The 25846-nt window shown below is 47.8% G+C and overlaps 1 protein-coding gene across 1 annotated transcript; it reads right to left on the bottom strand.

The window, feature by feature from the left end:
* Positions 1-258: 258 nt before the first annotated feature.
* On the bottom strand, positions 259-24478 carry LOC144505270 (T-lymphocyte surface antigen Ly-9-like). The gene is made up of 8 exons (XM_078231325.1): positions 24145-24478; positions 23317-23643; positions 21397-21681; positions 6544-6864; positions 4625-4909; positions 3093-3197; positions 1580-1624; positions 259-1157 (listed from the first exon to the last, which is right to left on the bottom strand). The coding sequence occupies exons 1-8, from the start codon at positions 24197-24199 to the stop codon at positions 1111-1113; spliced, it is 1470 nt and encodes a 489-aa protein (XP_078087451.1). The 5' UTR covers positions 24200-24478; the 3' UTR covers positions 259-1110.
* Between the last annotated feature and the right edge of the window lie 1368 nt (positions 24479-25846).

The following is a 25846-nucleotide window of genomic DNA, read 5'->3' on the forward strand; positions in this document are numbered from 1 at the left end:
CATTCTGTCAGCTTCTTTTCCCCTCATGAATTACAAATACATTTCAACAAGACCATATCTGCAAATAACTTAGGTCAGCAACATCCAGATAACTTAAACTGAAGAATTTTTGAATCCCCCCCCCCACCGCCCACAGCCCACCGCCCACACCCAACCCCCACCGCCCCCCCAAACCCCCCACCCCCCCACCCCCCCCACCCCCCCCACCTCCCTCCCCACCCCCCCACCTCCCCCCACCTCCCTTGAGCAACATGGAAACGGGATTGATGAAGTAATCCTATCAGATACTCAATGGGAATTGTGTGGTTTTCCTTTGCTTCTCTGAACAAGCTTTGAGCACCTCTGAGACATCAGATGTGGAGTATGACTGGCAGGTGCTGGGATTTCTCTCTGAAACAGGAATTCTGTCTGTTCAGGGACAAGACATCCCAGAGGAGGTTACAGAGATAGGGAGGGTTATAGAGGCTGGAGGAGGTTACAGAGACAGGGAGGATTATAGGGGCTGGAGGAGGTTACAGAGACAGGGAGGGTTATAGAGGCTGGAGGAGGTTACAGAGACAGGGAGGATTATAGGGGCTGGAGGAGGTTACAGAGATAGGGAGAGTTATAGGGGCTGGATGAGGTTACAGAGACAGGGAGGGTTATAGAGGCTCGAGGAGGTTATAGAGATAGGGAGGGTTGAAGGGGCTGGAGGAGATTACAGAGATAGGGAGGGTTATAGGGGCTGGAGGAGGTTAGAGAGATAGGGAGGGTTGTAGGGGCGAGAGGAGATTCCAAGTTAGGGATGAGTTCATACTGGGATTTGAACAAGAGGATAAGTGAATAGTCCCTCTCAGAATACACAATGACACTTTCTGTTCCACCTTCCTGACATTCTCAGCCTTGTCACAGGGCAGATTGTCAGCGATTGTCCTCTGATTGGCTACTGCTGCAATCTTGCTGTGATCGGCTGGGAATTCTGTGATTTTCCTGATGGGATGTCATGGACTGCTCTCTGGAAATGGCCCGGAATCAGAATGTCTTTCAGACTGTTGGAAAACACCTCTCCTCTCCCTCCTCTCACTCCATTCTTCTCCTCTGTCTCCTCCTCAGCCCGTTTCCTCCTTTTCCTCAGCCATCCAGCTCATAGACAGGTCCCTCTGTCCCTCCTCGAAGTTCTGTGAGAGAGGCAGGAGTCACAAAAAGTTATGACTGTGCATCCAGATACTGGTTTTTGGGTGCTTCAAGCTGAGGGGCTGAACGGAGGGAGAGGGGGAGAGAGAGAGAGAGGGAGAGGAGAGGGCAGGGGAGCAGGGAGATGAGATGGTGAGGAAGTGAATGAGGGAAAGGGAGAGGGAAGAAGAAGGAACAGCATTAGGGGAGGGAAGTTCAGAGCAGTGAGGAGACGAGGAAAGGGAAGGGTTCTCTGACGTGAGGGAGCGGGGAGGGAGAGGAGAAGAAAGGGAGGGAGGGGAATGGGAATGGAGGGTCAAGAGAGGAGGGAGCAGGCGAAAGGAAAAGGAATGTGAGAAATTGAAGGCGATGGAACGTGTAGCAATGTGGGGGAGAGGGATACAAGTCTACAGAAAGAATCACCTACCGTTTTGGATTTGCCCTCGGGTTCTCCTGGCCCCCAGTTCAGTGCCTGATAGAAGAGAGAAGGATGGGGGTCAGTGATCCCAGTCCTGACACAGAGCTGGATCCCAATCTCTATCTTCCTGTCTGTTCTCTTTCTCTTACCCTCTCTCTCAATCACTTGCTCTGCATTCAAAAACCCTCTCAATCCCCAACTCTCAACCATTATCTCTCTCTCTCTCTCTCTCCATCAAACTCATTTATTACCTCTATCTTTCCTGCCTCACAATTATTCTCTCTCAACCATTACCTCTCTCATTCTATCTCTCCCTCTCTCTGCCTCCCTCAATCTCACAGTCTCTTTCCCTCTCAATCTCCCACTCTCTTTCTGTCTTTCGGTCTCCCTGTTTCCCTGACTTTCTCCCTGAATCTCTGTCTCTCTTTTTCTCTCTCTGTCCCTCCTTCTGACTGAATCTTTTCCCATTATGTCGGTCTCTCTATGTTTCTTACCCTTTATCTCTCCCTCTTCCTCTCTCTCAGTATCACGGGGCAGAAGTTTCAGGCCGCTCACACCCTCAGGGGTTTCTGGTCATGCTGCAATGAACGGTGTTTTGGCTGAGTGCCAAATTCTTTGCCTTTGCTTGCTGCAGCGGTGGGGCACGAACAGCAGGAAAATTCTCATCTATGTCTCTCCTGTCTTGGTCTTTCTGTCTCTTTCTCTCCAATCCTGTCTATCTCAATCTCTCTCTCTCTTCGACTCTTTAAACTCTGGCCCTCTTACCCGCTCAATCTCTCACTCTGCCTCTCCCTCTATCTCATTCACAATCTCTCTCAGGCACTCTCAATCTCTCTCTCTCTGTCCCCTTCAATTACAATCTCTCTCGCTCTCTCTCTTGTTGCCCTCTCTCTCTTTCTCTCGCTCTGTCTCATTCTGTCTTTAAGGGGAGGTCTATAAAATAATGAGGGGCACAGGTCAGTTAGATAGTCAACATCCTTTCCCAAAGGTAGGGGAGTCTAAAACTAGAGGGCAGAGGTTTAAGATGAGAGGGGAGAGATACAAAGAGGATGGTGAGCGTCTGGAACAAGCTGCCAGACGTAGTAGTGGAGGTGGGTACAATTTAGACAGTTACATGGTTAAGATGGGTAAAGAGAGATATGAGCCAAACGTGGACGATTGGGAACAGCTTGGTGGTTAAAAAAAAAGGGTGGCATGGACATGTTGGGGCAAAGGGCCTGTTTCCATGCTGTAAACCTCTATGACTCTATGACTCCTTGTTCTTCTCTTTCTGTCCCTCTGTCTCCACCACTATATCCCTGAATATTGAAGAGTAACACTCAGTATTATGTCTCTATCCCTCCTCCCTTCCTCTAACTCTCTCTTATTCTCTCTTGTATCTCTGACTCTTTCTCCCTTTCTCTCGCTGTCTCATTCTGTTTTTATCTTCTAATCTCTCTCTCTCTCCCTCTGTCTCCATCACAATATCCATGAAGATTGAAGAGTAACAGTACGATTCAGGAATGAGTTGCTAATACTCAACGTTTGCTGATCACATGGACGATGACAATAATCGAGAGAAGAATAGTCAGAATGATGACAGAGCTGATGATCTTCGCAGTACATGGAGAGCTATAGGATGGTTCAGCTGGAGGAGGAGAAGGGAAACAATCACTGTTAGAGGGATGTATTTCACGGCCCATCACTTCACACTCACTGTCTGAGAGTAACAAAAGCAGAGAAAATGACACAGAGATACTGAGCAGTGGGTGCATGGTGGCACAGTGATTAGCACTGCTGCCTCACAGTGCCAGGGAGCCGGGTTTGATTCCCGGCTAAGGTGACTGGGTGGAGTTTGCACGTTTTCCCCATGTCTGCGTGAGTTTCCTCCAGGTGCTCCAGTTTCCTCCCACAGCCTGAAAGACGTGCTGATTAGGTGCATTGGCCACGCTAAATGTTCCCACAGGATACCCAAACAGGCATCGGAGTGTGGCGACTAAGGAATTTTCACAGTAATTTCATTGCAGTGATAATGTAAGCCTACTTGTGACACTAATAAATTAACTTTAAAGTGAAGCTCCCTCTACCCTGTCCCCATCAAACACACCATCCCCATACCCCCACTTCTTGCCTTCAAACAACTGCACAACCTCAAACAGACCATTGTCCGCAGCAAACTACCCAGCCTTCAGGAGAACAGTGACCATGACACTACACAACCCTGCCACAGCAATCTCTGCAAGATGTACCGGATCATCGACACGGATGCCATCAATCTCACGTGAGAACACCATCCACCAGGTACACGGTACATACTCTTGCAACTCGGCCAACGTTGTCTACCTGATACGCTGCAGGAAAGGATGTCCCGAGGCATGGTACATTGGGGAAACCATGCAGACGCTACGACAACGGATGAATGAACACCGATCGACAATCACCAGACAAGACTGTTCTCTTCCTGTTGGGGAACACTTCAGCGGTCATGGGCATTCAGCCTCTGATCTCCGGGTAAGCGCTCTCCAAGGCGGCCTTCACGACACACGACAGCGCAGAATCGCTGAGCAGAAACTGATAGCCAAGTTCCGCACACATGAGGACGGCCTCAACCGGGATGTTGGGTTCATGTCACACTATCTGTAACCCCCACAACTTGCCTGGATGTGCAAAATCTCACTCGCTGTCCTGTCTGGAGACAATACACAGCTCTTTAACCTGTGCTTAATGCTCCCTCCACTCACATTGTCTGTACCTTTAAGACTTGATTAGCTGTAAAGACTCGCATTCCAATCATTATTCATGTAAATTGAGTTTGTGTCTTTGTGCCCTGTTTGTGATCAGAACTCCCACCCACCTGATGAAGGAACAGCCTGTTCCGAAAGCTTGTGGCTTTTGCTACCAAATAAACCTGTTGGACTTTAACCTGGTGTTGTAAGACTTCTTACTGTGTTTACCCCATCAAATACACCCAGGACATTACAAAATAGAGCCATTTAACATTTGAATGCAGTTGTTTCTTTGTCTGACTGTGATACTCACTCAGTACAGTTACATTTTTCTCTTCCTCAGACTCACCAGGTTTGTTTTCATTGCAGACGTCACTCAGTTTGATGCGTGCAGTGTCTTCACTGACGGGGTTCCTGGCCTCACACTTGTACACATTGTCCTCGATCTGTGCTGTGAAATGAAGCTGTAACTCCTGTCCATTTTCAGAGAGATGATGGATGCTTTCATTCCTCAATGCTTCTTGTCCCATCCACCAACTGAAGCTGGTGTTGTCGCCTGTGTTCACTGAGCAGCTCAGGGTGATGTTACAGTTCTCTGTGATCTGACAGCTGATCTTTGTTCCTGTCACAGGCTCTGATATTCAGATTGAAAGACAAGAGATACATGAGGAAGGAATGTCGGCCCTTGTGGGTCACCTCAATATCCAGCACCCTCACGCCCGCTTCAAGACAACTCTGAACCCCGCTCAACCCTCCATTTTAACCATTCACTCAGAGTGTGGGATTGTATCCTGGGAATTCTCTCTGGATCAGTCTCATTGGTGACTCCAGTAAGTGGTCCCTGTGACCCTCATTATCTGGAGGGCACACTCTCGATCTGCTGGGGAATTGGTTAAAGAAGATCAGTCTGGGTTCACAATAGAGAGACTCTAGAATGATGATAGAGTTGTCACTGTGTACCCTGTTCAGGGAGATAGTGGTGTTGTGATAATGTCACTAGACCAGTAATCCAGAGACCCAGACTAAAGCTCTGCTGGTGTCGGTTCAAATCCAACCATGGCAGCTGATAGAAATTAAATTCAATTAATAAAATCTGGAATCGAAAACTTATCTCAGCAATGGTGAACATGAAACTGCCATTGATTGTTGTAAAAACCCATCAAGTTCATAATGTCCTTTAGGGACGGAAATCTGCTATCCTTACCTACATGTGACTCCAGATCCAAAGCAATGTGGTTGACTTTTAACTGCCCTCTGAAATTGTCAAGCAAGCCGCAAAGTTCAAGGGCAATTAAGGATAGGAAACAAAGTCTGGCCTTGCCAACAACGCCCACATCCCATGAAAGAAGAAAATATCCCTGACGAATGGAATATATTAGAGGCTGTCCTCTCTGATCTCAGTAACATCTGGACTAGGAGACGGTGGTTGAGGCAACAACTCATTTATTTACGTGTGGCAGGTGAAGGATTATACATGACGGTTAAAATCGTTAGTGTGTTTGACATGGCAGATACTGTGAGGCTGTTCCCCCTTCCCTGCCCCGCTTGGAGATAGTGGAATTAGAGGGGTCACAATTTCGGGGTAAGGGGTATTATAGGATACTTAAGGGGCTTGACAGGATAAATGCTAAGAGTATGTTTCCCCTCATGGGAGAGTCGAGAACCAGGGGGCATCGTCTCAGAATAAAGGATCGCCGATTTAAGACTGAGGCGATGAGGAATTTCTGCTGTCAGAAGGTTGTGAGTGTTTGGAACTCCTTGCCACAGAGAGCTGTGGGGAAAGATTCCTTGTGTATATCTAATGCTGCAATAGATAGATTCTTGATTAAGCGAATCGAGGGTTATGGGAAAAGGGCAGGAAAGTGGCTGTGAGGAATATGGGGTCCCCTATGTTGCAGTGGATGATGGAGCAGGCTTGAAGGGTTGAATGACTGGCTCTTGTTCCTATTTCTCATGGTCTTGTGGTCAGACTATTCCAGATTGAGAAGAGGAGGAACTGATTTCTCGCAGGGTTTTGAAGATTTGGAATTCTCTCCCCTCGGGAGCTCGGGATTCTCTCTCGATGAGGATATTCAAGACCAAGATGGAGAGATGTTTTGACAGAAGTCAGATTGAGGGATTTGGGAATCGGGTGGGATGATGGAGTTGATGTAGCTGATCAGACAGGATCTTATTGAATGGTGGAACAGGCTCAAGGAGCTGAATGACCTCTTATTCCTATCTTTCAGAGAGCAGTGAAGCTCAGTCATCCAATAGAATCTCACTTACCGTACACATCCAGTTTAACTCTCTCTGTATTTTCCACTTCTGAATTTCCGGTTACAATCACCTCATAATCCCCGGTGTCCGCTCTCTGTAAGTCACTGATTTGCAGGCTGAAGTTCCCAGGATGAAGTTTTATCCGTTTCTTGTAATCCTCAGCACCAAAATATTGAACATGGCCCTTCATGTATCTTGCTACTCTGAGTCTGGGTGAAGACCGTATCCAGAAAACCTCTTCAATCTTCGATCCATGTGGATTCTCCAGAGACAGGTAGACTGACTGACCCAGGGAGCCATTCACAGGGAGACGGGCAGCCTGATTCTGAACTGAAGTTTAACAAGAGGAAACAGTCAGTGAGTGCAGAACGAGACCAGCTCAGTGACTGGAGGTTATTTCAATTCAGAGCACAACACAGTACAGGAAGAGGCCATTCAACCCATCATGCCCATACTAGTTCTATGACAGTGATCTTCTTAATCTCATTCCCTTCTACTTCTTCCATCTCACTGCAAATTTACCCCCTTCAAAGTATTTCTCCAATTCCCCCATTTGCAAGTTGCTATTGAATCTGCTTCCACTGCCTTCCAGGCGGCACCTTCCAGATCACAACAACTTGCTGTGTAAAAACATTCCTCCTCATCCTCCTCTCTGGTTATTTTACTGATTCTCTTCAATCTGTATCTCTCTGTGGTTACCAACTCCCCTGTCACTAGAAACACTTTCCCCTCGTTCACTCCATCCAAACGCTTCCTGATTTTGAACGCCTCAATTCAATCTTCCCTTAACCTTCTGTGCTCTAAGGAGAACAATCCCAGTTTCTCCCAGTCTCTCTGCATTGACTGAAGCCCCTGATTTCCTGGACCTGTTCCAGTAAATTTTCCACATCCTCTCCGAGGCCTTCAGAGTGTTCCAATGAGAATTTGGACATCAAAATCTCAAATGAGGAAGCAAAACAGAACTGAGAGAGACAGAGAGAACCACAGACACTGAATAAAACTCACAGATCGATATGGAGAGAGCCAGCGAACAGCAGATTAACCATTTCCCGAACTCCATCTTCCTTCAGTAACAGAAGTGAGGGGTGGCTCTGAGAGATTGGAGACAATCTTGGGGGAAGGGGGGGTTTTGGTGGTGACGGTGGGACAGGAGAGACAGATCAGAACCCAACAGCCCAGTCACCACCTTCCCTTTACTCCCTGCTGGACTGCTAACAGTGAGGTAGATAGTTGGAGTGAGATTTGGTTGGATGGTGGGCTCGGGGAGGCTGCACTCTGATCTGGCAGAGTCTCACTATCCAGTCAGTATTGAAGAGCAGTCCGGTCAGTTGATGCGTGTAAAGCAGACGATAGAATAGGCGAAGAGAGGAAGCCAGGCTGGGAGGAAGTTATTCTGAAATTAGAGAGAGGCACATACTGGTCACAGTTGTTGAGTCAGAAAGTGCGTGGAGCTGGACCACACCACTTTCCAGCTTTGCCTGGGGGGAGGGGGGAGCTCCATCTGCAAACTATCAGCTCCTGAGACTCCAGCCTTTTATCTAGGCCGACCCTCAGACTGCCATGTGGGGATTGGGCATGCATGAGGTGAGTCCGTGTACCAATCTTCAGAAGACAGTGCAGAGGGGGTAGCAAGAGTTGTACACGGGGAGTTTGGGAACAGGATTCAGGGGGTTTGGAGTGAGGGCAGGGTAAGGGGGTTGTCATCCTGGTTTATGGCTGTGTAAGGGTGAGGGTTAAGGGTCAGCGATCAGGGCTGTTTGTCAAGGTTTTTAAATGAGGGGTTTTGGGGTCAGGTTTCGAGGCTCAGAGACTCCTCAGTCTGGGAGCATGGTGTGACATCAGTCTGGGGTCAGGGTGTATGGACAAGGGTCAGAGATTAAAGTCACAATGTGCGTCTTGGGGCCAGAGGGTGCGTTTGCAGTGTGCAGTGCAGGGTTAGAGTTCACTGACATGTGCAGTAAGGGGTCAGAGATCACTGACCGAGTGCACAGTCAGGGGTCAGAGTTCACTCACCATGTGCAGTCAGGGTTAAGAGTTCACCGACAGTGTTTGCAGTCTGGGGTGAGGGTTAGCTGCCAGGTTGTGCTGCCAGAGGTCACTGCCAGTGGGTACAGTCAAACCCCAGAGGTTTGGGTCAGGATTCACGGGTCAGATATGATTTATACCCTCCTGTCTTGAGTGGTAACCTCTGGTGTTGTTTTGGATCAAATGCTGTTTGAACAGCCAGCGTGGGGGCAGAGGGTGTAGGTCACATGTGGCAAGGCAGAGTTCACTGATTGGAGGGTGCGTGATGAGAGCTGGGAGGGATCAAGGGGTCCAGCCAGCCTGAGGAAGATGGGGTGGGCCTGAGTGATAGGGAGTGAGGCGAGAGGGATCAGGGCTTTTGGATGTGGAGGCCAGATAGGAAGAAGAGATGGAGGAGCCTCTGAGAGAGCAAGGGGCTGGAGGATGGGCAAGGCAAGAGAAATTGAGGAGGAGCTGGTGATGAGGGGGAAGAGAAATAATCAACTACAACCCTCCCTATCTCTGTAACCACCTCCAGCCCCTACAACACTCCCTATCTCTGTAACCTCCTCCAGCCCCGACAACCCTCCCTATCTCTGTAACCTCCTCCAGCCCCAAGAACCCTCCCTATCTCTGTAACCTCCTCCAGCCCCGACAACCCTCCCTATCTCTGTAACCTCCTCCAGCCCCAACAACTCTCCCTTTCTCTGTAACCTCCTCCAATTCCAGCCTCCTGAGCATTGCCCGATTCCCATTGGTCCACCATGAGCAGCCGTGCCTTCAGCTGCCTGGGGGCTGAAACTCTGGAATTCCCTTCCTAAACCTCACCAACTGTCACTCTCTCTTTCCCTCTGTCTTTCTCTCTCTGTCTGTCTCTCTCTCTCTGTCAGTGTCACTGTCCTGTCTCTCTGTCTGTCTCACTCTCTGTCAGTGTCACTGTCCTGTCTCTCTGTCTGTCTCACTCTCTGTCAGTGTCACTGTCCTGTCTCTCTGTCTCTCTGCCCTATGAGGTTGGGGCTGTCCTGTCTCACATTATGCCGAATGGGGAGGGAAGATCCATAGTATTCGCTTCTAGATCATTGAGAAAGGCTGAGGAAAAGTATACTCAGGTGAATAAAGAAGGCTTGGACATCAAAATTGGTGTTAAGAGATTTTATCATGTCCTTTATGGTAGGCATTTCATGCTTCTAACAGACCATCGGTCCTTAATATCCATCTTAAGTCTGTTCACTGGGATACTGTCCATGACGGCAGCTCGATTGCTAAGCTCGGCGTTGGTGCTGTCAGCCTACTCGTATGAGATCCGGTACCGTCAGTCAGAGAAACACGGCAATGCGGATGCTCTGTCAAGGCTGCCTTTTACTGGAGATAAAGATGCTCCCAGCTGGAATCTGAAGATAATGTACTTCACACTGGAGGGTAAAGTTCCGCTCACTGCTCACCAGGTGTGGAATGCTATCCAGAATGATCCGATTATGAATCAAGTATTGAATGTGGTCCAGAGAGGAAGCTCAAGTTGCAGGAACCACCTGGAGCTTTGGCCGTATATGTCCCGAAGATGGGAGTTGCCCATATTGGATGGATGTTTGTTATGGGGCATGAGAGTCGTCATTCCCCCATCATTAAGAGGAAAGGTGCTGGAACAGATACACCGAGGGCACCCGGGGGTAATGTGAATTTGATGAACAAGTTGAAGAAAAAGTGGGATCGTTTGAATCCTGAGCTTTGGTAGGGAAGGCCTTATCGCCCCTTCATCCGTGGGAATGGCCACAATCGCCGTGACAGCGAATCCACATTGACTTTGCCGGGCCAGCAGAAGGGCAGATGGTTTTAGTGGTAATAGATGCCCACTCCAAGTTGCCGGGGGTTGTGGCTATGAAGTCCACGTCTGCGGAGTGAACACGAGACAAATTGATGAAATATTTCCCCGGTTTGGTAATGGGGGACAAGTGGTCAGTGACAATGGATCCCAGTTTGTGGCACAGGATTTGACGGAGTACATGGTGCACCATGAAATCAGACATCTGATGTTGGCACCATATCACCCGGCGATGAATGGTCTGGTGGGTGATTTGTTTAGACTCTGAAACAGTCTCTGAAGTTGTCACAGGAAGGGGAGGGGTCGCTAGGGCAGAGGATAAATAAATTTCTTAGCACAACACGGCACACGCAACAACTCAGTGCTCACCAGCTTTGTTGATGTTCAACAGAAAAATAATCACCAAGTTCAACCTGCTGTGGCCGGAGGAGACCTAAGACTTGGTTAAACAGAACCAAGAGGGACAGATGACCAGAATGTGTGAAGTCGAGGACTTTCCAGAGCGAGGAATTATACTTCTGAAGAGAAGTGGACACTGGCTAGCATTGTTACAGGTCCTTTGTCGTACACAGTACAGACCAGGATGAATTGGTTTGGGAAGGATATGCGGACCTGTTAGTCACAGCACTGCATCAGAGGTGGGAAGTCCCACAAATGATGGAACCGTCCACGTTGGCACCAGCGGGTTTGCCCAGGCCGAGTATTTCAGAGTCAGAGTTGATTCGCCCAAGGGAGGACGCAGCATCTGTGGCACCAGCCACCTGGGGAACGTCAGATAGGGGACCCTAATGCTGAACAGCAAGACCTTCCAGAATCCCGGGAGACTACTCTGGAAGAGGTTCAGGAAGCAAAGAAACAACTTCTACGAAACTGCCACCCCCCTGATAAACTCATTGGGTGTGATTCTCCCATTCCATTCCGCTAATTTTTCTGCACAGCAGGCTGGGAGAATCGTGCGTTGGCCGATTCGCGGGATTCCTGTGAGCAGTCGCGCCGCATTTGCGTCTCCCAGGTCCGTATTTCTGGCGGTGTCGCACTGCACTGGAAATTGTTCGGGAGAAAGGGCGAGCAGTATTTTACTACTTAAATGCTATTAGCGGGCCCGGGACTGAATTCTCTTAGCCCGCTCGCATCTCCCACCCCACCAGGTGTATTTCACTCCAGTGGGGTTCAGACTAGCTCCCCGCTTTTGGGAGTTAACGGCCTGAATCTGCTGGAGTGAAGTGGGGGCAATCGGGTCCCCCCTGGGAGTTGCGCTAAGGAGAGGGTGGTGCCCCCTAGGCATGGTCCCTGGCACTACCCAAGGGGCAAATTGCACATGCCTGGGGGCACTTGGCACTGCCCATCGGGCATGCAGTGCCAAGTAGACAGAGTCTATTGGGGGTCTTGCCTTCTGTGGTGGGACCTGCTGGGATGGGACCTCGGGAGTGACCTGTGGGGTTGGGGGGGTCCCGCTGCCACTCTGCATAGGGATCATTGGGGGCTGGAGGGCAGTCAGCGATCGGGGCGGTCTGGGATGGGGCGGTCAGCTGGGGAGGGCGGAGTCTGCCAAGGGGGTCTGCCATGGGGAGGGGGGGGGTTGGTGGGGTTCTGCCTGTGGGAGGGTGGGGGAATCGCCACTGCTGGGGGCAAGGGGACTGGAGATCGGGGAGGTCCGGGACGGGGGGGTCGGGGCTGAGCCTGGGAATGTTCAGGGTGGGGGGGGGGGGGGTGAAATTGGGCCATGCGGGGTGTGGGGTGCAGCATTGTGGGGGTCCTGGGCTGGCCAGCGATCGAGCTAGCCAGCATACCAGAGGCTGACAGTTTGGGGCCTCTGCACATGCTCAGAGACCTGGTGATTTAAGCCTCTCCAGCGTGAATCGGCCCCGCCGCCTGAAATTTAATAATATTCACGCTTGTGGGAGATTCTTGTCTGAAGAGCCACTGAAAAGACCAGCATGAATTACTCCAGTTTTCCCACAAATTCGACACTTAGAATTTTTTGGGGGGAGAATCGTCCCCATTCTGTCCATTTGTCAGAATGATTTTACATTGTGGTCAGTGGTAGATTGCAACACTCTGTACAAATAGGACTCATTGTGTGTAAACATGTTCTTCCTTGTTTGTATGTTTTCCACCTTGGATTTACGGGGGAGGTGATAATATGTATCTTTATATATATATAGAATGTTGAGGTTTGGGGTACTTTAAGAGTACAGGTCAGATGACCCCTGGGTGACCCGTGGGCTGTTAGCTCCACCCTGTGGTCAGCCTTAGACCTGACTGCGAAAGAGTGCATACCTTCAATAAACAACTCCCAGTACTGAAGTATTCAAGCATACCTTGTGATTCCTAATCCCCCTTAGTCCACAGGGACATGCAGTGAATTCCTTAGCAAAGGCACTGCCTCGTTCATGATCTCTGGGTCAGAGCAACACACTGGACACTTCCTCGGGCGGAATACTTTTAATCCACCTCTTTTGCTTCAGGGTGCTGCCTGCTGAGGCCTTACTCTGCTGGCTGGGGTGGGCAGGGCCAGTGAATCGGGTTCTGAGGTCAGTGCCTCAGATAGGGTATTGCTCAGAGCTGGCTCAGTGTCAGGATCGGGAACAGTGATTGGGACTGGCACTGGATCAGCAGGGCCACGGGATTAGGATTGGGGTTTGCTTCTTCCAATCCCTCGAAAACAGATGGAACTGGTGGCTGTTGTCCTGGGCGTCGAGTGCCTTTAATTGGTTCACATAATATCATCCAGTCACCAGGCGTCCAGTAACATTTTATGCACTGACAGTGTTGCTTTATCCACAACAGAATGGGGACCTGAATCCCTCAGGGACAGGAATGTTCTGGCTGAAAGACCGGCAGCGTTACCTGCTGTCCTACTTCATATTCTACCCGGCTCACCTTCCCTTTAAAGACAGCCTTACTCTGCTTCTTTCTTTTTGCTGTTTTGATGGCTGCTGCCTTCCGTGCAGCCTGTGTATTATCCAGTCGGGTTCTTATAGTTTTCTCATGAATAAAGCTGTGACCTCGGGCTCTGACAAGTTGAATCTTGGTAGGGGTTCAATACCTCTCATGGGGCTTCCAGTCTTTAAGAAATAGAACATAGAACATAGAACATTACAGCGCAGAACAGGCCCTTCGGCCCACGATGTTGCACCGACCAGTTAAAAAAAAAAAAAAAAACTGTGACCCTCCAACCTAAACCAATTTCTTTTCGTCCATGAACCTATCTACGGATCTCTTAAACGCCCCCAAACTAGGCGCATTTACTACTGATGCTGGCAGGGCATTCCAATCCCTCACCACCCTCTGGGTAAAGAACCTACCCCTGACATCGGTTCTATAACTACCCCCCCTCAATTTAAAGCCATGCCCCCTCGTGCTGGATTTCTCCATCAGAGGAAAAAGGCTATCACTATCCACCCTATCTAAACCTCTCATCATCTTATATGTTTCAATAAGATCCCCTCTTAGCCGCCGCCTTTCCAGCGAAAACAATCCCAAATCCCTCAGCCTCTCCTCATAGGATCTCCCCTCCATACCAGGCAACATCCTGGTAAACCTCCTCTGCACCCTCTCCAAAGCCTCCACATCCTTCCTGTAATGTGGGGACCAGAACTGCACACAGTACTCCAAGTGCGGCCGCACCAGAGTTGTGTACAGTTGCAACATAACGCTACGACTCCTAAATTCAATCCCCCTACCAATAAACGCCAAGACACCATATGCCTTCTTAACAACCTTATCTACTTGATTCCCAACTTTCAGGGATCTATGCACACATACACCTAGATCCCTCTGCTCCTCCACACTATTCAAAGTCCTCCCGTTAGCCCTATACTCAACACATCTGTTATTCCTACCAAAGTGAATTACCTCACACTTCTCCGCATTAAACTCCATCCGCCACCTCTCGGCCCAACTTTGCAACCTGTCTAAGTCTTCCTGCAAACTACGACACCCTTCCTCACTGTCTACCACACCACCGACTTTGGTGTCATCAGCAAATTTGCTAATCCACCCAACTATACCCTCATCCAGATCATTAATAAATATTACAAACAGCAGTGGCCCCAAAACAGATCCCTGAGGTACACCACTTGTAACCGCACTCCATGATGAATATGGGGAATGAATGGGGAATGAATCCAGTTGAACAAGAGGGTCAGCTCCATCGGATCATGAGACCAAAGGAAAGGACTATTCCAGGTCGAGTTATTTTGCTGGATGACCTTGCGCTGCATCTCTTTGAGGGTGCGGTCCATCCTCTCTACAATCCTACTGGATTGAGGATGGAAGGCGGTATGAAACCTTTGGCTGTACCAAATATATTCAGCACCGCCTGCATTACCTGGGCCGTATAACTGCCACATCCTCTGTCTTCTGGTGTGCATCCTCTACCATAGAGGGTCCATCTACAAATAATTTTACACATTTCTCTGCTCCCCAGGTTCCCTTGGGTCTTCCCCTGTTTTGTTTTGGCACAGATTGTCCCTTGGGATCAGTTGTTTCCGCTACCTGACACTCATGGGGTTCCCCACCGTAGCTGAAGCTGTCAGCCAGGAAGGTGGGCAACTTGGTACATTTTACCGTAATGTCGTGTGCCTGCGTTAGGGTCCAACCCATTCTGTAGTTTTGGCTGACTGTGCCATCTTTAATTTGGCCGTCCTGCAAAATGTGGATGAGAGTGTTGTAGAAAGATAGAAAAGAACAGGGCTACTATACGATTGCCAGACTGTTCGGGTTTTTGTCTAATCAACTTAGATGCAGAATTCACGTTAAATCAATGGGGAGTAAGTTTGTTAGTAATTGTAATGAGGTGTTTTAAATACTTTGTAGTCTTGAAGGACATGTAATACCTTAAATTAGTCCATACATATAAATATATCTTCTGTACATTTTTAGAAGTTAAACAAAGAAACTTTGATGCACAGTTACAGAGTGCCCCTTTGATACCAAACATATGTTAGATACATTCCTTTAAAACACCCAACTGTTGGAATCACAGGGCAATAAAGGAGGCTTCATTGCCTCACCAGACACCTCATCAGAAACAACTGAGACAAGAGTGAGTTTTAATGAAGCTGCCTTCACAGTTTCTAATCAAAACAGAGTCAGAAAGACATTAATGTCTTAGCTAACGAAAAAGTTATGGTAGGGGACTTAGTGGGAACTGACAAGAATTAATGGTGACGTGATGACACCCCTCAAAATTGTAGGTTGTGATGAAAAGCTCAGTCATTGAATTGATAAGCAATATATACGTGTGTTTCATTACGTTGGCAATAAACAAACTTATCAGGGCTATAATTGGGAAATATCATGAAGGCAAATTGAGTTGACCACATCCCTTAGAGATTCAGTTAACTTCACTGACAAGGCCATAAAATACTAATGGCTTTTGTAGGTCCCCTTTATCAATTAAAGGATGCCCATGTGAGACTGTTTTGGTGAAGGTGCTTTGTGAGGCTGCGATCAAAATAGAGACATGATGTCTGACTAAGAGACTAGAGCAGTAAGAAGTCTCACAACACCAGGTTAAAGTCCAACAGGTTTATTTGGTAGCAAATACCATAAGCTTTCGGAGCAGAGCTCCTTCGTCAGATGGAGTGGATATCTGAGCTGGGCTGCAGACTAGAGGACAGGCTTAGGGATGATATATTGGGGTATCCCACGAGGTATCATGATCTCATCGATCAGGGTGGTTCAGTATTGTTTCTATTGGATCAATACGTAAAGTATGTCATTTGTAACACTTTTGATTGGATTGTGCCCAACTAACTGTGAGCTGCAGAATTGTATAAACCAGGATGATTTTCTTTGTCTGACCCATTGTGTAAAGACCACTCCCCTTGCCAGCAAGTAAATAAAGACAATCTGTTGGTTAAGTGTCTTGTGTTAATGAGTGTTTGTATTAAAGTCAAACTTGGAAGTTGAGATTTCGACAGTATGTTCTGTCAGGATGGTTCAGGGAATCAGGCCAATGATATAAGGTGAAGTGGATCACCACCCAGAACACAGCTAACAATTGCTCCTCACATACAGAGATGCTGTGTTTTACTGGAGAAAGGAGCTGGGAAACATAGGCTACCACTCCGAGTCAGTAATGGAGCGCTGGGAGGAGAATGGTGCAAGTGTGGCATCCGTGGCTGCAACTTCCAAGGCAAAGGGAAGCTCTGGGTCGGGTGCTTGCAGTGTGGGCACAGGTAGACACGCGGCAGCAGGATGTCATTGCTATGATGGAAACCTATGATGGAAATTGGCAGCTCAATATCCCTGCTTATAGAGTCTTCAGATTCCCACTAGAGTGGGAGATAAAAAAGGGAGTAGCCCAAAGGTTAAATAATCGATTCCAGTTATGAGAAGGGATGACATATTAAACAGGTTAAAAAGTGAGGGTTTATGGGTTAAAAATGAAAAAAGGGCAAGCACAGTACTGGGAGTATACTGCAGATCCTCAAATAGTGAAAGGAAGACAGTAGAACAAATATGTAGGCACATTTCTGCCTGTAATAATGAGGGCAATAACAGTAGGAGACTTTAACTATTCCAATATCAAATGGGATTCAAACAATATAAGGGGCACAGAGGGAGAATCATGCATTGTGTGCAGGAAATGTTTTTCAACGAACGAGTGACAAACGCAATGAGAAGGGATGTAATTCTAGACCTAGCCTTGGGGAACGAAGGGGCAAGTGGGTGGAGTGACAGTTGCCGACTATATCAGGGATAGTGATCACAATTCAGTTAGATTTAGCATTACCATGGAAAATGACAGAGATAAAGCTGGAATAAAAGTTTTGTACTGGGGGGAGGAAAATTTTGTAGGAATGAGAAGGGACTTGGCTGAGATATACTGGACAGCCCTGCTACAGGATAAATTAATCGAAAACCAGTGGGAAGCACTGAACAGCAAGATCCTAAATATACAAAGCAGACCTGGCCCCTCCAAAATTGAGAATGATGCTGCCAAATCTGCACCCATCGGTTGTCCAGAAGAATTCAGGGGAAGATCAAACAGAAAAAGAAAGTGTATGATAGGAACAAAGAACTAAGCACTGCAGATAAATTAGATGAATATCGGAAGTGCAGGGTCGAAATAAAAAAGAAAATAAAGAAATCAAAGCGAGAGCAAAAAATTAGCAAGAAAATTTAAAGAAAACCCAAAAATGTTTTACCAAAATATTATTGGTCAAAGGTTAGCTAAGGGAAAAGTGGGACCTATCAGAGATGAAGAAAGGAACTTGCGGATTGATGCAGAAGCTGTGAGAAGGATTTTAAATGAATATTTTGTCTCCATGTTTACAAAGGAAAGGGATGATGCAGATATAGCAGTCCAGGAGGAACACTGTGGGATATTGGATGGAATAATCATAAAGAGAGATGAAGTACTTGAAGGGTTGCAATCCTTGCAATCCTGGAAATTGATAAGTCACCAGGGCAAGATGGACTGTTTCCAAGGCTGCTGAAGGAGATCAGGAAGGAAATAGCAGATGCTCTGAAGATGATTTTCCAATCCTCACTAGATAGAAGGGAGGTACCAGAGGACTGGAGAAATGCAAACATAGTTCCATTGTTTTAAACGGGATCGAAGAAAATGCCAAACAATTATATGCCAGTTAGTCTTACATTTGGTGGGCAAATTAGTAGATTCAACCCTGAGAGATAGGATTAACTGTCATGGAGAAAGGCAAGAATTTGTCAGGGATGATCAGCATGGATTTGCTAAAGGAATAATAAAGGATTTTTTTCTTGGAACAAAGAAGGCTGAGGGGTGACTTGATAAAGGTATAAAATTATGAGGAGAACAGATAGAGTGGACAGTATTTCCCTTGGTGGAGAATTCTAGAAGCAGGAGACATTGATCCAAGATAAGTGGCAGTTGGTGTGGAGGGGACATGAAGAGGAATTTTTCTTTAAGCAAAGGGCAGTGGGTGTCCTGAATTTGCTGCCTGAATTGGTGGTGGAGGCTGAGACCCTAAACTCTTTCAAAAAGTACCTGGATCTGCACCTTGAGTGCTGTAAGCTATAGGGCTATGACTTGGGTGCCAGAAGGTGGGACTGGAAAGGGCACCTGGGCTATCAGCAGACTGGCATGGACAAAATGGGCTGAATGACCTCCTTCTGTGCCGTAACTTTTCAATGGTTCTAAGTGCTGTCCTTGTCACATTATGGCTCTGGCCTCTTACAGAGCTGGGTGCCACCAAGTCTGAGTAGCATTCTTCGAACAAAGCACATTCACTGGAGGTGTAAGTAACGGTTCATTCTGAAATAAGGTGGCCTTTAGCATCCGATCAGGTCAGTCTGGTTTTAATGGGAATTTGATAGCCCAAGGCTTGGCTGCATGAAGACTATTTGTTCCAGCTCTGAAGTTTACAAATTGCAGAGTCCGGCTCAGTTTAAAATTGACTTCCTCATTTTGAGTTTTCATCCATGTGCATGAAGAAATATCAATATTTGTGTAACAAACCTGGAGGTCATGTGTTTCCTGAACACAATGAGGATCCTGTAAATGGACCTTGCTGTGGTTTCTCTTCAGATTGTATAAACTTCACTCTGTATCTAACCCCGTGCTGTACCTGTCCTGGGGGTGTTTGATGGGGACAGTGTAGAGGGAGCTTTACTCTGTATCTAACCCCGTGCTGTACCTGTCCTGAGAGTGTTTGATGAGGACAGTGTAGAGGGAGCTTTACTCTGTATCTAACCTTGTGCAGTACCTGTCCTGGGAGTGTTTGATGAGGACAGTGTAGAGGGAGCTTTACTCTGTATCTAACCTTGTTCAGTACCCCATCTCATTTTCTCTTTATCTCTCTCTCTTTACCTCTCTCTCTCTTTCTCTCGCTCTGTCTCATTCTGTCTTTAAGGGGAGGTCTATAAAATAATGAGGGGCACAGGTCAGTTAGATAGTCAACATCCTTTCCCAAAGGTAGGGGAGTCTAAAACTAGAGGGCAGAGGTTTAAGATGAGAGGGGAGAGATACAAAAGGGTCCAGAGGGGTAATCTTTTCACACAGAGGATGGTGAGCGTCTGGAACAAGCTGCCAGACGTTGTAGTGGAGGTGGGTACAATTTTGTCTTTTAAAAAGCATTTAGACAGTTACATGGTTAAGATGGGTAAAGAGAGATATGAGCCAAACGTGGACACTTGGGACTAGCTTGGTGGTTAAAAAAAAAGGTGGCATGGACATGTCGGGGCAAAGGGCCTGTTTCCATGCTGTAAACCTCTATGACTCCTTGTTCCTCTCTCTCTGTCCCTCTGTCTCCAACACCATATCCATGAATATTGAAGAGTAACACTCAGTGTTATGTCTCTATTCCTTCTCCCTTCCTCTAACTCTCTCTTATTCTCTCTTTTATCTCTGACTCTTTCTCCCTTTCTCTCGCTGTCTCATTCTGTTTTTATCTTCTTATCTCTCTCTCTCTCTCTGTCTCCATCAGAATATCCATGAATATTGAAGAGTAACAGTACGATTCAGGAATGAGTTGCTAATACTCAACGTTTGCTGATCACATGGACGATGACAATAATCGAGAGAAGAATAGTCAGAATGATGACAGAGCTGATGATCTTCACAGTACATGGAGAGCTGCAGGATTGTTCAGCTGGAGGAGGAGAAGGGGAATCACTGTTAAAGGGGTGTATTTCACAGCTCAGTGAAAAAAACTGCTTCATCAATTCACGGCCCATCACTTCAAACTCACTGTCTAAGAGTAACAAAAGCAGAGTAAGTGACACAGAGATACAGAGCAGTGGGTGCACGTTGGCACAGTGATTAGCACTGCTGCCTCACAGTGCCAGGGAGCCGGGTTTGATTCCCGGCTAAGGTGACTGGGTGGAGTTTGCACGTTTTCCCCATGTCTGCGTGAGTTTCCTCCGGGTGCTCCGGTTTCCTCCCACAGCCTGAAAGACGTGCTGATTAGGTCCATTGGCCACGCTAAATGTTCCCACAGGATACCCAAACAGGCATCGGAGTGTGGTGACTAAGGAATTTTCACAGTAACTTCATTGCAGTGTTAATGTAAGCCTACTTGTGACACGAATAAATGAACTTTAAAGTAAAGTTCCCTCTACCCTGTCCCCATCAAAAACACCATCCCCACACCCCCACTTCTTGCCTTCAAACAATCACGCAACCTCAAACAGACCATTGTCCGCAGCAAACTACCCAGCCGTCAGGAGAACAGTGACCACGGCACCACACAACCCTGCCACAGCATCCTCTGCAAGACGTGCCGGATCATCGACACGGATGCCATCATCTCACGCAGCACACCATCCACCAGGTACACGGTACATACTCTTGCAACTCGGCCAATGTTGTCTACCTGTTACGCTGCAGGAAAGGATGTCCCGAGGCATGGTACATTGGGGAAACCATGCAGACGCTACGACAACGGATGAATGAACACCGCTCGACAATCACCAGGCAAGACTGTTCTCTTCCTGTTGGGGAGCCCTTCAGCGGTCATGGGCATTCAGCCTCTGATCTCCGGGTAAGCGTTCTCCAAGGCGGCCTTCCCGACACACGACAGCGCAGAGTCGCTGAGCAGAAACTGATAGCCAAGTTCCGCACACATGAGGACGGCCTCAACCGGGATGTTGGGTTCATGTCACACTATCTGTAACCCCCACAACTTGCCTGGATGTGCAAAATCTCACTCGCTGTCCTGTCTGGAGACAATACACAGCTCTTTAACCTGTGCTTAATACTCCCTCCACTCACATTGTCTGTACCTTTAAGACTTGATTAGCTGGAAAGACTCGCATTCCAATCATTATTCATGTAAATTGAGTTTGTGTCTTTGTGCCCTGTTTGTGATCAGAACTCCCACCCACCTGATGAAGGAACAGCCTGTTCCGAAAGCTTGTGGCTTTTGCTACCAAATAAACCTGTTGGACTTTAACCTGGTGTTGTAAGACTTTTTACTGTGTTTACCCCATCAAATACACCCAGGACATTACAAATTAGAGCCATTTAACATTTGAATGCAGTTGTTTCTTTGTCTGACTGTGATACTCACTGAGTACAGTTACATTTTTCTCTTCCTCAGACTCACCAGGTTTGTTTTCATTGCAGACGTCACTCAGTTTGATGTGTGCAGTGTCTTCACTGACGGGGTTCCTGGCCTCACACTTGTACACATTGTCCTCGATCTGTGCTGTGAAATGAAGCTGTAACTCCTGTCCATTTTCAGAGAGATGATGGATGCTGTCATTCCCCAATGCTTCTTGTCCCATCCACCAGCTGAAGCTGGTGTTGTCGCCTGTGTTCACTGAGCAGCTCAGGGTGATGTTACAGTTCTCTGTGATCTGACAGCTGATCTTTGTTCCTGTCACAGGCTCTGATATTCAGATTGAAAGACAAAAGATACATGAGGAAGGAATGTCGGCCCTTGTGGGTCACCTCAATATCCAGCACCCTCACGCCTGCTTCAAGACAACTCTGAACCCCGCTCAACCCTCCATTTTAACCATTCCGCTCAGAGTGTGGGACTGTATCCTGGGAATTCTCTCTGGATCAGTCTCATTGGTGACTCCAGTAAGTGGTCCCTGTGACCCTCATTATCTGGAGGGCACCCTCTCGATCTGCTGGGGAATTGGTTAAAGAAGATCAGTCTGGGTTCACAATAGAGAGACTCTAGAATGAGGATAGAGTTGTCACTGTGTACCCTGTTCAGGGAGATAGTGGTGTTGTGATAATGTCACTGGACCAGTAATCCAGAGACCCAGACTAAAGCTCTGCTGGTGTCGGTTCAAATCCAACCATGGCAGCTGATAGAAATTAAATTCAATTAATAAAATCTGGAATCGAAAAAGTATCTCAGCAATGGTGAACATGAAACTGCCAATTATTGTTGTAAAAACCCATCAAGTTCATAATGTCCTTTAGGGACGGAAATCTGCTGTCCTTACCTACATGTGACTCCAGATCCAAAGCAATGTGGTTGACTTTTAACTGCCCTCTGAAATTGTCAAGCAAGCCGCAAAGTTCAAGGGCAATTAAGGATAGGAAACAAAGTCTGGCCTTGCCAACAACGCCCACATCCCATGAAAGAAGAAAATATCCCTGACGAATGGAATATATTAGAGGCTGTCCTCTCTGATCTCAGGAACATCTGGACTAGGAGACGGTGGTTGAGGCAACAACTCATTTATTTATGTGGGGCAGGTGAAGGATTATACATGACGGTTAAAATTGTTAGTGTGTTTGACATGGTAGATACTGAGAGGCTGTTCCCCCTTCCCTGCCCCGCTTGGAGATAGTGGAATTAGAGGGGTCACAATTTCGGGGTAAGGGGTATTATAGGATACTTAAGGGGCTTGACAGGATAAATGCTGAGAGTATGTTTCCCCTCATGGGAGAGTCGAGAACCAGGGGGCATCGTCTCAGAATAAAGGATCGCCGATTTAAGACTGAGGTGATGAGGAATTTCTGCTCTCAGAAGGTTGTGAGTGTTTGGAACTCCTTGCCACAGAGAGCTGTGGGGAAAGATTCCTTGTGTATATCTAATGCTGCAATAGATAGATTCTTGATTAAGCGAATCGAGGGTTACGAGAAAAGGGCAGGAAAGTGGCTGTGAGGAATATGGGGTCACCTATGTTGCAATGGATGATGGAGCAGGCTTGAAGGGTTGAATGACTGGCTCCTGTTCCTATTTCTCATGGTCTTGTGGTCAGACTATTCCAGATTGAGAAGAGGAGGAACTGATTTCTCACAGGGTTTTGAAGATTTGGAATTCTCTCCCCTCGGGAGCTCGGGTTTCTCTCTCGATGAGGATAATCAAGACCAAGATGGAGAGATGTTTTGACAGAAGTCAGATTGAGGGATTTGGGAATCGGGTGGGATGATGGAGTTGATGTAGCTGATCAGACAGGATCTTATTGAATGGTGGAACAGGCTCAAGGAGCTGAATGACCTCTTACTCCTATCTTTCAGTGAGCAGTGAAGCTCAGTCATCCAATAGAATCTCACTTACCGTACACATCCAGTTTAACTCTCTCTGTATTTTCCACTTCTGCATTTCCGGTTACAGTCACCTCATACTCATAATCCCCGGTGTCCGCTCTCTGTAAGTCACTGATTTGCAGGCTGAAGTTCCCAGGATGAAGTTTTATCCGTTTCTTGTAATCCTCAGCACCAAAATATTGAACATGGTTCTCTATGTATCTTGCTACTCTGAGTCTGGGTGAAGATCGTTTCCAGAAAACCTCGTCAATCTTCAATCCATGTGGATTCTCCAGAGACAGGTAGACTGACTGACCCAGGGAGCCATTCACAGGGAGACGGGCAGCCTGATTCTGAACTGAAGTTTAACAAGAGGAAACAGTCAGTGAGTGCAGAACGAGACCAGCTCAGTGACTGGAGGATATTTCAATTCAGAGCACAACACAGTACAGGAAGAGGCCATTCCACACATCGTGCCCATACTAGTTCTATGACAGTGATCTTATTAATCTCATTCCCTTCTACTTCTTCCATCTCACTGCAAATTTACCCCCTTCAAAGTATTTCTCCAATTCCCCCCTTTTTGCAAGTTGCTATTGAATCTGCTTCCACTTTTGAACGCCTCAATTCAATCTTCCCTTAACCTTCTGTGCTCTAAGGAGAACAATCCCAGTTTCTCCCAGTCTCTCTGCGTTGACTGAAGCCCCTGATTTCCTGGACCTGTTCCAGTAAATTTTCAACATCCCCTCCGAGGCCTTGAGAGTGTTCCAAGGAGAATTTGGACATCAAAATCCCAAATGAGGAAGCAAAACAGAACTGAGAGAGACAGAGAGAACCACAGACATTGAATAAAACTCACAGATTGATACGGAGAGAGCCAGCGAACAGCAGATTAACCATTTCCCGAACTCCATCTTCCTTCAGTAATAGAAGTGAGGGGTGGCTCTGAGAGATTGGAGACAATCTTGGGGGAAGGGGGGGTTTTGGTGGTGACGTTGGGGCAGGAGAGACAGATCAGAACCCAACAGCCCAGTCACCACCTTCCCTTTACTCCCTGCTGGACTGCTAACAGTGAGGTAGATAGTTGGAGTGGGATTTGGTTGGATGGTGGGCTCGGGGAGGCTGCACTCTGATCTGGCAGAGTCTCACTATCCAGTCAGTATTGAAGAGCAGTCCGGTCAGTTGATGTGTGTAAAGCAGACGATAGAATAGGCGAGGAGAGGAAGCCAGGCTGGGAGGAAGTTATTCTGAAATTAGAGAGAGGCACATACTGGTCACAGTTGTTGAGTCAGAAAGTGCGTGGAGCTGGACCACACCACTTTCCAGCTTTGCCTGGGGGGAGGGGGGGAGCTCCATCTGCAAACTATCAGCTCCTGAGACTCCAGCCTTTTATCTAGGCCGACCCTCAGACTGCCATGTGGGGATTGGGCATGCATGAGGTGAGTCCGTGTACCAATCTTCAGAAGACAGTGCAGAGGGGGTAGCAAGAGTTGTACACGGGGAGTTTGGGAACAGGATTCAGGGGGTTTGGAGTGAGGGCAGGGTAAGGGGGTTGTCATCCTGGTTTATGGCTGTGTAAGGGTGAGGGTTAAGGGTCAGCGATCAGGGCTGTTTGTCAAGGTTTTTAAATGAGGGGTTTTGGGGTCAGGTTTCGAGGCTCAGAGACTCCTCAGTCTGGGAGCATGGTGTGACATCAGTCTGGGGTCAGGGTGTATGGACAAGGGTCAGAGATTAAAGTCACAATGTGCGTCTTGGGGCCAGAGGGTGCGTTTGCAGTGTGCAGTCAGGGTTAGAGTTCACTGACATGTGCAGTAAGGGGTCAGAGATCACTGACCGAGTGCACAGTCAGGGGTCAGAGTTCACTCACCATGTGCAGTCAGGGGTAAGAGTTCACCGACAGTGTTTGCAGTCTGGGGTGAGGATTAGCTGCCAGGTTGTGCTGCCAGAGGTCACTGCCAGTGGGTACAGTCAAACCCCAGAGCTTTGGGTCAGGATTCATGGGTCAGATATGATTTATACCCTCCTGTCTTGAGTGGTAACCTCTGGTGTTGTTTTGGATCAAATGCTGTTTGAACAGCCAGCGTTGGGGCAGAGGGTGTAGGTCACATGTGGCAAGGCAGAGTTCACTGATTGGAGGGTGCGTGATGAGAGCTGGGAGGGATCAAGGGGTCCAGCCAGCCTGAGGAAGATGGGGTGGGCCTGAGTGATAGGGAGTGAGGCGAGAGGGATCAGGGCTTTTGGATGTGGAGGCCAGATAGGAAGAAGAGATGGAGGAGCCTCTGAGAGAGCAAGGGGCTGGAGGATGGGCAAGGCAAAAGAAATTGAGGAGGAGCTGGTGATGAGGGGGAAGAGAAATAATCAACTACAACCCTCCCTATCTCTGTAACCTCCTCCAGCCCCTACAACCCTCCCTATCTCTGTAACGTCCTCCAGCCCCTCCAACCCTCCCTATCTCTGTAACATCCTCCAACCCCTACAACCCTCCCTATCTCTGTAACATCCTCCAACCCCTACAATCCTCCCTATCTCTGTAACGTCCTCCAGCCCCAACAACCCTCCCT

The sequence above is a fragment of the Mustelus asterias genome, chromosome 16, assembly GCF_964213995.1.
Source record: "Mustelus asterias chromosome 16, sMusAst1.hap1.1, whole genome shotgun sequence".
NCBI classification, from domain to species: domain Eukaryota; kingdom Metazoa; phylum Chordata; class Chondrichthyes; order Carcharhiniformes; family Triakidae; genus Mustelus; species Mustelus asterias.

What these genes read in the sequence shown, in the direction of transcription:
- LOC144505270 (XM_078231325.1), bottom strand. Translation starts at nt 24,199, where the DNA reads ATGGAGTTCGGGAAATGGTTAATCTGCTGTTCGCTGGCTCTCTCCGTA. An exon ending in GGCTCTCTCCGTATCAATCT is followed by an intron (nt 23,644 to 24,144) that starts GTGAGTTTTATT and finishes GTTAAACTTCAG; the next exon opens with TTCAGAATCAGGCTGCCCGT. An exon ending in AGTTAAACTGGATGTGTACG is followed by an intron (nt 4,910 to 6,543) that starts GTAAGTGAGATT and finishes TCTGAATATCAG; the next exon opens with AGCCTGTGACAGGAACAAAG.